At 40.2% G+C, this 13,822-nt stretch overlaps 1 protein-coding gene across 1 annotated transcript; it reads left to right on the top strand.

Annotated features, from left to right (window-relative positions):
* The first annotated feature begins 5,110 nt into the window (after window positions 1-5,110).
* LOC122588107 lies at window positions 5,111-6,715 on the top strand. The gene has a single exon (XM_043760246.1). The coding sequence runs from the start codon at window positions 5,111-5,113 to the stop codon at window positions 6,713-6,715; it is 1,605 nt and encodes a 534-aa protein (XP_043616181.1).
* Window positions 6,716-13,822: the final 7,107 nt, after the last annotated feature.

Genomic DNA, 13,822 nt, shown 5'->3' with positions numbered 1-13,822 from the left:
GTGATGTGTTGATTCGATATTGTGTGGTAGTGAAAAACTTTTTTCCATATATGTATCATCAGTGATTACTCATATCATTGTCTCGTTGTAATTACTCAATCTCACTAACCATGTATGTAGTTAGTGATCTTTTAAATTATATATCGTCTATGCTTTTAATTGTTGTATGTCAAGCATCTCATTGGTGTATAACTCACTAGTGTTTTAAAACTTGACAGCACCAGCCATCTGAACTAGTTGGACTAGGAACTGAAAGGTTCAACGGCTTATTTGAAATCGATCTAACTGTTTGACAAAATGTTCAAAACTTTCGAAGGGTGTGAGAATCAAATTTGTACATCAAACATCTTGTCAAAACTGTTTAATATATGGCCCAAGGGGTGCTCAACCACCACAATGAGCCAAAGTGCAACTATATAGTTCTTTCTAGCCCATGTCCACAAAAATCATATCAATCCCCCTCTAAAGTCGTACTTTTTATCTTCTTACGAGTCACGAGTCGAGTCGATTTACACCAAAAATGAGATGACTCGTTGGTTGATTCTTTTTTCTTCTGACTCTTACGAGTCGCGTTGTGAATTTGAAACGAATCAATACGAGTCGCAAAGTTATGATTGTTGTAGTTTGATAATATGGTATTATGGTTATATATTTCATATAATATTTATCGTTACATTATTTTGTATGCTATATATATATATATATGATTCTTTTAGTACGAATTTGGAGTAAAAGTGTAAGTTTATGACTCAAAAATAGTGAACATGTAATATTTTGGTAACTTTACTGAAAAATATATTTTGATAATGTAGTAAGATAATCAACATATATTTTCTTTATAAATTTTGGATAACATATTCTCTAGAAAACGTGAGAGAGGGTGCCAGGGAGAGAAAAAGAGAGTGATAGAAAAGTGTCCGGTAGGTGTAGTGTGTAGATGTACGAATTGTGTTTATATAATAATTATTTGAAGACTTAGCAAGAATGACGAAATTTGGTATGAAATATATTCTAGGTAATTTTGAGATGAAGAAGTGACGTGCTGATTTGATATTGTGGTAGGAAAAAAGCTTTCTTCCATATATGTATCAGTGATTACTCATATCACTTTATCTAGTCGTTATTATTCATTTTCACAAACCATGTAGTCGACGATCATTTAAATTAGATATTGTATATGCTTTTAGTTGTTGTACCTCAAGCATCTCATTGACATATGACTCACTATTTTTTTAAACCTCACTGGTCCAGCCGGCTGAATTAGTTGGAATAAGAACTGATAGGTTTAATGATTTCTTTGAAACCGCTCTAATTGTTTGACAAATGTTTAAATTTTTGAAGGTTGTGAGAATCAAATCTGGGCATTAAGCATCCCGTTAGAACTATTTAACGTCTAGCCTAATACTGAAAACATATGAGTTACTGTGATTTTATGGATGTAATGATTTTAGATTCTGAGAAAATTAAATACACTCTATATGATGACGTACCATCACTAACCCTCCGAATCCTCCAGATTAAGCATATTAACCGTTAAGATTGTCCCCGTGTTGAGTTCACCAAGACGGATGGCGGAACCTATCACTTGATAGGCTCCGACAGTTGCGCTAGAGCAAAAGACAAAAGGTACAATCAAGAACGTGCACCAGCACGATCAAGCCCGTACTTGTACCTTCGGATCAGAGTTTGTTACGACAACTGTCAAACGATAACGGCTACTCCCCAACGATCGCCGTTAGGCCCATTTTCTGGATCCTTCGTGGGAGGCCTATAAATACCTCCTCATGAAACCCACAAAAACCCCTAATGCAATCCAGAGATAAAAACACTTTCCTTTTAATACTTGGTGGCGTGAGACTACTAATTAATACTCACACCATTAGGGAACCGCCAACAAGTACCAAAATACACCATAATCATCATTCAAAACGCCCTTCATTGTTTTCACACGCAAGATTAAACCCCCATTAATTCAAGAGTAACTTATTCTTAAACAAGTGGCGCCATCCGCACTCCAAAATATATATATATATAATAATAATAAAAAAAAAATTAATCTTGTACGAAAATGGCAGAAGACGGCAACCCGCGGTCACCGCCGGGTTTCGAAACCTCAAGAACAACGCCAAATGCGCCTTCAACAGCTAGACAGCTAGAAGAGCTTACACCACTCCTGAGAGAATATCTCAGACAAATCGATATGCAAGGCGTACGAACAAGACTTACATACTCCGATGACACGGAGGCGACGAAAGAAGATCATGATATAGAAACACCACCCTATGGAGTTCCTGGAGGTAGACCAAGGCCAAGAGTTCACTTTGATGAAATCCCTAGGAGAAATCCTAGCTATCAATACCAAGAACGGAGAAGGGCCCCGGACCTTCCGCCGTTGGCAGAAGAGTATGTTCGTTTTGCAGGACAAACGTATAACTACGATTACCATGCCTACAATAATTCACCTCCGCATTATAATACCTATCCAAACCCAAACTCCCAACAATTCTTTACCCCGCAACCCACCAAGGGGTCGAGGAAGAGCCACATACACTATTCCACCCCGCAGCCTAGCAGAAGACAAAACACAAGTTATTACCAATCACATACTCCAAACACCACAACATACGCTCCGCATCCTCCGGGATGGTTCCCGAGCGAAGAAGACATGGTAGTTCATACGGAGCCAGGACCCTTCGTGCAATGGATCGAAGACTACCCACTACCGGAGGGGGGCCTTCCGAAGGGAATAGAAATGTACGATGGGAAGGAAGATCCGGATAATCATCTGAAACACTTCAACGGAATGATTCGAATGCAAAGATGGAACGTGCCAGTAGCATGTCACATGTTCACGCTTACCCTAAAAGACTTGGCACGTGTCTGGTTAGATGCTCAGCCAGAAGGAAGCATTACCAATTTTGAAGACTTAAAAACCAAATTCCGCTCACATTTCAGCCAGCAAAGAAAGTACAAAAAGATGCATTTGGAAGCTCACAACATCAAAAGAAGAGACAACGAAAGTATCCGGCAATTCATAACCCGATACACAGACGAGACGGCGTTAATGAAGGGCCTTAGTGAAAACCAGAAGATCTCAGGATTTGTGCATGGGCTACGCTTCCAACCTCTGGTAGAGTTCCTCTCCACGGACTTACCACAAGAATATACAGTGTTGATGGATAAAACCTACACCTTCCTGGTGGGTAAAGAAACTGCAGGAGGAGTTACAAACCCAGGCTACGGAAAAGACTTCGACAGAAACAAAAAGAGCCGGAACTTCCGGCATGAAAAGTTCCGAACAGAAACATTCAGCAGACCGCAAGCAGGAGCTTCCGGAAGCCACTTTTCCCAGTTTCCCCAAAAAAATAGTCGTGATATCCTGGCAACAGAAAAAGCACCTTTCAAAGGTGGCCTCTGAAACAAAGACATGTCCAAATTTTGTAAGTTTCACAACCGTTATGGCCATGAAACAAATGATTGCAAAGTTTTCAAACACAAGGTCGAAGAGGCGATGAAGTCAGGAAAATATTCAACGTTACTAAAGGGTATCAAGGAGCCAGGGTCAAGAAGTAATCATGGAAAGAACCCAATAATCGAAGCTCCGGAGACGAAAGCGGAACCTTTGGAGGAAATTATAGCTGCCATTCATACAGATCATTCACCACCAGAAAAGCAAAGGACAAGAACTGAAGAATGGAAGAAAATTCCCATAAGCTTCCCCTAGATAGAAGACGAGGAGGCGTCGGAGGCACCAATAATAATTGGAGCCATAGTCGGAAATCATCCTGTAAAAAGAATTCATCTAGATACCGGAAGCCGATGCGAGATAATGTACGAACATTGTTTCCTGAAATTAAAAGCTGAGCTACGAAAGAGAAGAAAAGACAACATAAGCCCGCTGGTAGGATTTTCAAATGAAAGAACGTGGTCACTGGGGGAAGTTACTCTTAATGTCACTGTCGGAGAAGCTCCACGGACAAGGTCCTAAACACTGACCTTCGTCATAGTACGAGCGGAATCACCATATAACATCATACTCGGCAGACCGGCAATGAGAAAATTGGGCATGGTACCGTCCCCAGTCCACTCAGTTGTAAAATTCCCAACTCCAAGAGGAATAGGTTTTGTAAAGACGGAACCATGCCCAGAGATCCAATGTTCCCAGATATCTACCCCAGAAGTCGGAGAATGTTCGATGAAGGATGAGAACATTGAGGCGGAGACAGAAAAAGTATTCATCAATGACAACTTCCCAGACCAACATATCATGATCGGAAGGCAATTACCAACCGAATACAAGAAGAGACTAAAAGAGGTTCTAGGTAAAAACAAAGATGTTTTCGCTTGGACACCTGCGGACATGACGGGCGTACCAAGGGAATTGAAGATAAATGGCGAAGTATTTGACACCCAACATCGTCTAAATGCAAGGCCACATGTGGAGCCCATCAAGCAAAAGCGCCGGAGCTTAGCACCAGATCGAAGTAAGGCCGCAAAAGAACAAGTTGAAGATTTGGTAAAGGCCGGCATACTCAGAGAAGTTAAGTACCAAAGTTGGGTAGCAAACCCAGTAATGGTAAAAAAGCACGATGGAGGATGGAGAATGTGCGTCGACTTCACAGACATTAACAAAGTGTGCCCTAAAGATTGCTACCCTCTTCCAGAAATTGATTGGAAAATCGAGTCACTCGTGAGTTTCCGCCTAAAGTGTTTCTTGGACGCATATAAGGGCTATCACCAAATACAAATGCATCCAGATGACGAAGACAAAACGACATTTTTCACATCCGAAGGAATCTATTGTTACAAAAAGATTCCTTTTGGCTTAAAAAATGCCGGAGCAACGTATCAAAGATTGGTGGATAAAGCTTTCGGAAGGCAGATTGGGAGAAACTTAGAAGCATATGTCGATGACATGGTCATAAAAAGCAGAAATGAAGAAGACATGCTTTTAGACATTGAGAAAACCTTCCGGACCCTCCGAGATATTAACATGAAGCTAAACCCAAAGAAATGCTCATTCGGAGTAGAAGAAGGACAGTTCTTGGGGCATGTCATAACAAAAGAGGGATTCAAAGCAGACCCGGAGAAAATTAAAAGCATATAAAGCATGAAGGCTCCGCAGACACTCAAAGAAGTGCAAAGCCTTAACGGCAAACTAGCAGCTCTTCACCGTTTTTTATCCAAATCTGCAGACAGATCACTACCATTCTTTAAGACCTTAAAAGGATGTCTGGAAAAGCAACACTTCAAATGGACGGAGGAAGCTCAAAGAGCTTTCGCGGAGCTAAAAAGTTATTTATGTAAGTTACCAACAATGACGGCCCCAACACCTGGAGAAACTCTCCAAATGTATCTAGCAGCTTCCAGCGAAACCATAAGCGCAGTTTTAATAGCTAACAGAAGAGGGGTCCAGCAACCAATATATTATGTTAGCAGAGTTTTACAACCTCCGGAAACAAGATACCCACAAATCGAGAAGTTAACTCTCGCCTTGGTTCACGCGGCCAGGAGACTCCGCCGGTATTTTCAAGCGCACCCTATTCAAGTCCTAACAGACAAACCAATTAAACAGATTTTAACCAAGCCGGAGGTCTCGGGAAGGCTAGCAAAATGGGCAGTGGAGTTGGGAGAGCATGAGATAGAATTCAAACCAAGAATGTCAATCAAAGGACAAGTTTTAGCTGATTTTCTTGCGGAGGTTCCAATCACATATACGACAAACAAGCGGAAAGCGGAGAGCGTGATAAAAAAAGATGAAATGGAAGAGTCGGATCATAAGGAGACGTGGAAACTCTTCACAGACGGAGCCTCCAGCGCTGATGGCTCCGGAGCAGGCTTAATCCTAACAAACCCAGATGGTCAGGAATTCACTTACGCCCTTCGGTTTGAATTCAAAGCATCCAACAATGCCGCAGAATACGAAGCCCTGTTAGCAGGCTTACGAATAGCCAAGCAAATGAAGGTAGAGCATATCCATGCTTGTGTGGATTCTCAAATAGTAGCCTTCCAAGTAGATGGAACGTATGAAGCCAAAGAGCCAATAATGAAGAAATATTTGGAAAAGGTAAGACAAATAAGGCAGAGTTTCAAGAGCTTTAGGATACAAAACGTTAGCCGGGGCCGAAATAAAATTGCGGACGCTCTGAGCAAACTGGCCTCCACTTCCTTCGCCCATTTAACCAAGGAGGTCCTTGTGGAGAAATTGAAAAAAAGTTCTATCGAAGAAGAAATCGTCATAGCACCTGTAGAAGAAGAAGGACAAACCTGGATGACTCCAATTGTTGAGTACTTGACAAGTGGTCTACTACTAGCAAACAAAGAAGAAGCATGGAAAATCCGGATCAAGGCTCCACAATACACCCTTCGAGATGAAGGCCTGTATAGAAAGTCATATTTGGGCCCATTGCTAAAATGTGTCGGCCCTAATCAAGCAAAGGCAGTTATTAAAGAAATACATCAAGGGTGCTGCGGAGCCCATGCCGGACCAAGAATGGTAGTGGCCAAAATCACCAAAGTGGGATACTACTGGCCTTCCATGCATAATGACACTTTGAAAGCGATCCAAACTTGCGAGTCGTGCCAGATTCATGCCACGGTTCCGAAGGCTCCAAAAAGTGAACTAATCCCAGTAACAGCAGCATGGCCTTTTCCAAATGGGGTGTCGACATTGTTGGACCATTTCCGGAGGCTCCTGGCAAAATTAAATTTCTAGTCGTAGCCGTTGACTATTTCACAAAATGGATTGAGGCCAAGCCATTGGCAACTATTTCGGGAAAGCAAATGGAAAAATTCATATGGGAGCAAGTAGTCACAAGGTTTGGAATTCCACAAGTGATAATTAGTGACAATGGAAAGCAGTTCAGCCAAGGAGTTTTTCCTCAGTTTTGCAACAACTTGAAGATCGAACAAAGATTCACGTCGGTAGCTCACCCGCAGGCAAATGGACAAGTCGAGGCAATGAACAAGCAAATTGTGCACGGAATCAAAACCAGGCTGGGAAGATCTCAAAGTGGGTGGATAGATGAGTTGCACCAAGTACTATGGGCCTTGCGCACAAGTCCAAAAACAAGTAATGGAGAAACCCCCTTCAGCCTTGTATATGGTTCTGAGGCCATGATCCCAGCGGAGGCATGCGTGCCAACCATCCGCAGATTTAACATTGAAGAAGAAAACGAAACACAGCTCCGACAAAGTCTAGATTTATTGGAAGAAAGAAGGGAAGTAGCCTCCATCAGAGAGGCAGCCTACAAAATACAAATCAAAAAGTATTATGACCAAAAAGTCAAGAAGGAAGTCTACATCCCAGGAGAATATGTGTTCAGAAATAATGACGCAGGCAAGACTGAAAAACTTGGAAAGCTGGGCCCCCAATGGGAAGGCCCGTATCAAGTAACGGAAGCCTGCGGAAATGGATCTTACAAGCTTGCTACACTTCAAGGAGAGGATCTACCACGAACACGGAATGGCTCCCAATTAAAAAAATGCTATTTGTAAACAATCCTTTCTTTTCCATGAAACGAAGCTACGGCTCCCCACTATGTAAACAGGCTACGGCCAGATTAAATAAAAGAAAGAAGAAAGGCTATGGCTACACAAAGCCTATCCACAATATTTAGTATTGTGAAGAAAAACCTTAGAAATTTTTTCTAAGTATCCATATAAGAGGCTACGGCTATGCAGAGCCTACGCCCTATCCACAATATTCAGTATTGTGAAGAAAACCTTAGAAATTTTTTCTAAGTATACATACAAGAGGCTACGGCTATGCAGAACCTACGCCCCATCCACAATATTCAGTACTGTGAAGAAAACCTTAAAAAAAAAATTTTCTAAGTATCCATATAAGAGGCTATGGCTATGCAGAGCCTACGCCCCATCCACAATATTCAGTATTGTGAAGAAAACCTTAAAAAAAATTTTCTAAGTATCCATATAAGAGGCTACGGCTATGCAGAGCCTACGCCCCATCCACAATATTCAGTATTGTGAAGAAAACCTTAAAAAAAAAAATTTCTAAGTATCCATATAAGAGGCTACGGCTATGCAGAGCCTACACCCCATCCACATTATCCAGTATTGTGAAGAAAACCTTAAAAAAAAATTTCTAAGTATCCATATAAGAGGCTACAGCTATGCAGAGCCTACGCCCCATCCACAATATTCAGTATTGTGAAGAAAAACCTTTTAATTTTCCTAAGCACTCACAAAAAGGCTACAGCTACACAAAATGCATATGACATAAAGGAATACCACATGAAGCAAGCAATTAATAGCAGAAAGAAATAATTGTAGCAGCCAACAAAGGCTTTACATGACGAATACGAAACACAAATTGTTCACAAGCATTATCCCAGACAAACACAAGAATTAAGGGTTCTGAACAACAGAGCCGGAGGGAGCAGCGGAGGATGCAGTGGCAGGTTGAGATGCGGAAGCTCCGGACGTAACAACAGGAATAGTAAGGATTTCAGCAGCGGTTAGGCTAGCATCAGAAACAAGTACATTTAAATACTCGAAACGCTTCATGGCAAACTTTTGAGCCGCCTCTTTCAAAGCTGCGCCACTTCCTCTCTGATATCCCGGAACCTGCGTTATATCAAAATCAGGGAGTTGTGCTTTAACCTTTGTTAAAGCCTTGTTAAAACCTACACTAAGTGCACAACCCTGAACGGAGCCCATCTCCTGCGCGAATTCCACACTAGAGCGGAACTTATCAAATATAGAAGGAATTCCCCTTATAAGCTCCGCCCTATCCGCAGTCAACCTTTCAATACCATCATCCATGAATTGAAGCTTATCCTGAAGTTCTTTCTCAACAACCTTACACTCGCTTAGATCCAGCACTAGTTGTGCAACCTTATTTTTCTCCTCACTTAGGTCATTGGTTAACCTATTCTTCTCCTCCAAAACCTCCTCAAGTCTCTTCCGAACAGCAGATACCTCTTGCTCCGCCATCTCCGCATTATCTTTTTCCAGATCCGCAGCCTTCTGGGTTTGAAGTTCCGCACTCTCCAACTCAACTGTACGTGCCCTCCGCCGCAACTCCTGGTTTTTAACCTTTAAAGCATCAAACTCCGCTTCCAGCAAATCGTAACGACGCCAAAAATCAGCCTTCAAAATATATAAGAGAAAAAGAATCAAGAGCCGAATTAATAAAAACAAGCAAAGGAAAAAGAAGGAAAAGTAAAAGTTTACCTGCTCCGACATTTGGCGTATGGAAGTCTCGTTTGTAGAATTTCGAAACTCTTCAATAGAAAGAAGGGCAACCTTTTGAAGACGGGCCGGAGGCACTATACGGGTAACAAAATCTTCCTTCTCATGTTTTTCGTCCAGATAACTGTCGGCAGGGATGCGAGGAAACACAACCTTATACGGAGCTTTGGACTTTGGGACCTCCGGAATGCGTTGAGATAAAGGACTATCACTTAGGGAAGGCTCCGTCCCATGATCACCAGTCCCGGAAGCCCCATCATCAGAATCTTCACCTTCAACAGTGTCTTTGGCCATATCCTGCCTAAATTTCCTTACAGCCATAGGACTTTTTCCCATCCCATGCTTAGGAGGCTCCGCGACAAATTCCCCACCTTGTTCCATGCCACCGTCATCGTCATCTTCCAAAATCATATAATCTCGAGCCTTCATTTTCTTGTGAGATTTGGGAACAGACTTCTTCTCCGACTTTCTTTTCCGCTTGGTATTCTTTCCGGAGGCTTCGCTCGTTGCAACCCCCTCTTTGTCATTCTTTTTCTTGCCCAAAGATGTTTGCTTAGCAAAGTCCCTCTCAATATCCTCCCGACGAGCAATAGCCTCCGGCTTATCTTTCAAAATAGTAATTTCTTGCTCATGAGAAATATGAGCAACCTCTGGAACAGTTTGACCTTCCGGAAGGTCCGGAACAGCATCCACGTCTTCTATATCGCTACCCATATAAGATAAGAAGTCCATAACTTAAACAACAAGAAGCTATGTCAACATAAAACAATAATAACACAAATAAAATAAATGAATAATAAAATGGCGAAGCGACGCAACAAAGCTAAATAAAGGCATATAATAATAAATAACTGCTAGGATTGGTCGGAGGCTCCGTACCCTCCCCTTTTTCATTTATAAGCCTGGGAGCTGCCGGATGATACGACCAAACTGAACTCAACCTTGCTAAATATAAAAAAGGTTTCGGAAGTGTTAGACTCAACGTTGGTTTACACAACTAGCCTATCAGCTCTTTATCAAACTCAATTTCGACTGTATTGTCAGCAAGACATCCGCGGACATTATTTTTCTCAACTAGCAAAGAAGGATATCCAGGAGGAATGATAGAGGCGTCCGCATAAAAAAATCTTTTCTTCCATCCTTTTATGGTGGCAGTTACGCCAAATATGCATTCCGGCAACTTCGACCCAGGTCTTTTTTGGATGGTAAACCAGTCACCATCAGCCCCCATACAATAGAACTTACGGAAGTTACCAACTGTAGGCTCCGCCCCATGGGCGCGGCAAATGGCTTCGAACATAGTTATACGTTGGGCTCCGAAGGGGGTAAGTTGGGAAATGTGACATTTAAAATGCTTTAACACTTCAAGAAAAAAAGTAGTAAAAGGCAAGCGTACGTTGGATATCTCAAACATGGACATATATAAAAGCCACTTTACCAGCCGAAACCATCCTCGCATTATCGGAGGGGCGCGGGAGAGTGTAGTGATAGCCTAAAGGGAATCTATAGTCGGACAAAAATTTCACTAATTCGTCTTTTTGTACGGTACAAAAATTAACGCATAAATCTTTTCTATTAACCATTGCAATATACAAGGCGGAGGCTAAGATAATCACCTGCGGAGCGAAGAAAGAAAAATAGATGATAAGAGCTACGACCGCTATGGAAGATATGAGCAAAAGAAAGAAGAAGGCAAGAGTATTCAACGTCTGGAGAAAAGTAAAAAATGAAGGGATTTTGAAGGTATTTATAGGCAGAACGAAACGCTACAGTGCTAAGGGATGAGGTGGCATGAAGCGACACAACTTCAGAAACCCCCACGTGTGCTCCACTGAACGTCAAAAACAAAAACATTTATTACGGAGATTCTGAAAACGGCACGCGGTTACCACTAACACACCTTCTGACAAGCCAGATGCAATAATTTGCTTCGATAACCCCAAATCATTTTTCAAAATTCGAAATTTAAAATACCACCTTAGTGTTATTTTAATTTTTTAAGGGGGAAGAGTATAGGCCACTGCATATATGCACGGGCTCCGGACAGTCCCCCAGCCACACCCAAAAGACGAATATAAAATTTTCAAGTTTTTTCCTTTGCCTAACCCCATCATTATAACAAGAATATAATGATAGGCTGGGGGGCTTGATGACGTACCATCACTAACCCTCCGAATCCTCCGGATTAAGCATATTAACTGTTAAGATTGTCCCCGTGTTGAGTTCACCAAGACGGATGGCGGAACCTATCACTTGATAGGCTCCGACAGTTGCGCTAGAGCAAAAGACAAAAGGTACAATCAAGAACGTGCACCAGCACGATCAAGCCCGTACTTGTACCTTCGGATCAGAGTTTGTTACGACAACTGTCAAACGATAACGGCTACTCCCCACGATCGCCGTTAGGCCATTTTTTGGATCCTTCGTGGGAGGCCTATAAATACCTCCTCATGAAACCCACAAAAACCCCTAATGCAATCCAGAGATAAAAACACTATCCTTTTAATACTTGGTGGCGTGAGACTACTAATTAATACTCACACCATTAGGGAACCGCCAACAAGTACCAAAATACACCATAATCATCATTCAAAACGCCCTTCACTGTTTTCACACGCAAGATTAAACCCCCATTAATTTAAGAGTAACTTATTCTTAAACACTATACTAGGCGAATTTGTTTTACTGACTGGCCAAACAAAAATCAAGCCCATACTAGCAGGCCCATTCCAATTCGGCTACTTAAAGATTATGAATGTATGATAGCACGGATCCAGTTCCATCTTCACATAGGTCATATAAAGAAATATTTGGACCGGTCCATCAAAGGAAAGACTTTTCACATTTTCAATTCACAATGATAAAGACACACAACACCATATGGTTATTCGAAGTAGAATGGAAGTATATGTATATGCTAGTATACTTCTGATATTTAAGAGGACCATGTAGCATGTAGAAAAATGGTAATTTATCCTTGAATTACCATAATTTGCCCACAAATTCTAAGCATAATATAATATGAAAAATGTTAAATAAAGATTTTAGGGTTTCATTTAACGTACATAAAAAAGTTGTATCTTTTCATATCGAAAGCACTCTGAATTTTATGATAAGTGTACAACTATTTAATGTAACTTAATGAAAGCCTTTATGAGTTCGTTTAACAAAACTTATATATATCTATATAAAGCAAACAACAATCACTTTTCTTTTAACTTTTCATCTTTTGAAAATTCTAAAATACCCTCAAGTTTAATCAAAGCTTGAAAAATAATTGTATGAGAAAAGTCTTGAACATGAGACCTATATATGGCTTTTAAAGCATCCACCTTATCACTTCACCAACAAATGCTGGGTTGATAATTTGCCTTTCATTAAATATATTACCTTACTTTCCTTTAGATATAAATTAAATATTTTCACATAATATATTTATAAATATCATTAATAAAATTATTTATAACATACAACTCTCAATCCTTAAAATAACTACAATATCCCCTTTAATTACGTCAATTACTTTTATATTAATAACTATGTTACTGCCAACGCTGTCACTGTCACACGTCTTTGTCACCGCCGACGCATTGTGCGGATGCCTTTCTAATATATATATATATATATATATGGAAAAGGGAATATAAGGTTGTCCGACACCTAAGCTTAGGTGTGGAACTCCTCACATACTAATATTTTACTATTTATTGTTTAATGAATAAATGCATGGGCCCCCATGATTTTTATGGATTAAAAAAACAATATGTGAGTGTTCCACACCTAAACTTAGATACCCGACAGCCTTATATTACCATCCCCATATATATATATATATATATATTACATATAAGCTATGACATTTATTGCCCACTAAATGGTGCTCTAACAGACTAATGAAGATGATTAAGAGAAGGGTACGTACGTAATAAATAAGTAAAAAAATAACGCTAACAGTTTTCGGTAATAGCCTAATAATATGAGATTAGCTTACGAGTTTTCGTTTCTTCGGAGAAATTAATCCAGGGATACCGAGTAAACAATATTTGTTGTTGAAAAAAATACAATAATAGTAAGAGAATTAGAGAATAAAGAAGTAGAAGCAAGCATAACTATATATGCTAGAATGACAAACATTTTACAAACATAGATAATGTGTGAGGTACGTGGTCTAATCAAGCAAGAGATAGAAAAGAAGAAAAAGAATATAGAGATGATTTGATTGATGAAAGTTATGTTCGTAAAGATTTGTTTATAAAAAGTTTGTAAGCTAGCCTATATATAATTACTCAAGCAATATATAGTAGAAAGCTATTTTTACATAATGAAGTACATTAACTAGAGTTGTACGTACCCTAGCCTTGAGAAGATTTATGAATTTCTGTTGTGGAAAAAGGTTATGGCATTGTGAATTTTAATCTTGGAAGCACTCTACTTAACTAAAGTCACATATGAGTGTCAAAATTTTGATCAATATATAATTATTAAAGTAATTGTGTATGAAATCTTTCTGGCATATATATATGAGGAGTAGTACTGCAAACTGCATATGCAGTCTGAGTGTTTAATTTGTTGTGTCTCTTTCTAGCTCTTTTATTGTAGTACGTAC

This window comes from Erigeron canadensis, chromosome 2, assembly GCF_010389155.1.
Source record: "Erigeron canadensis isolate Cc75 chromosome 2, C_canadensis_v1, whole genome shotgun sequence".
NCBI classification, from domain to species: Eukaryota; Viridiplantae; Streptophyta; class Magnoliopsida; order Asterales; family Asteraceae; genus Erigeron; species Erigeron canadensis.
The sequence above is the reverse complement of the archived record's forward strand: the minus strand, read 5'-3'. Positions and strand labels throughout refer to the sequence as shown.

Bases quoted from the DNA above. Each gene is read 5' to 3' on its own strand.
- LOC122588107 (XM_043760246.1), top strand. From the start codon at position 5,111: ATGAAGGCTCCGCAGACACTCAAAGAAGTGCAAAGCCTTAACGGCAAA.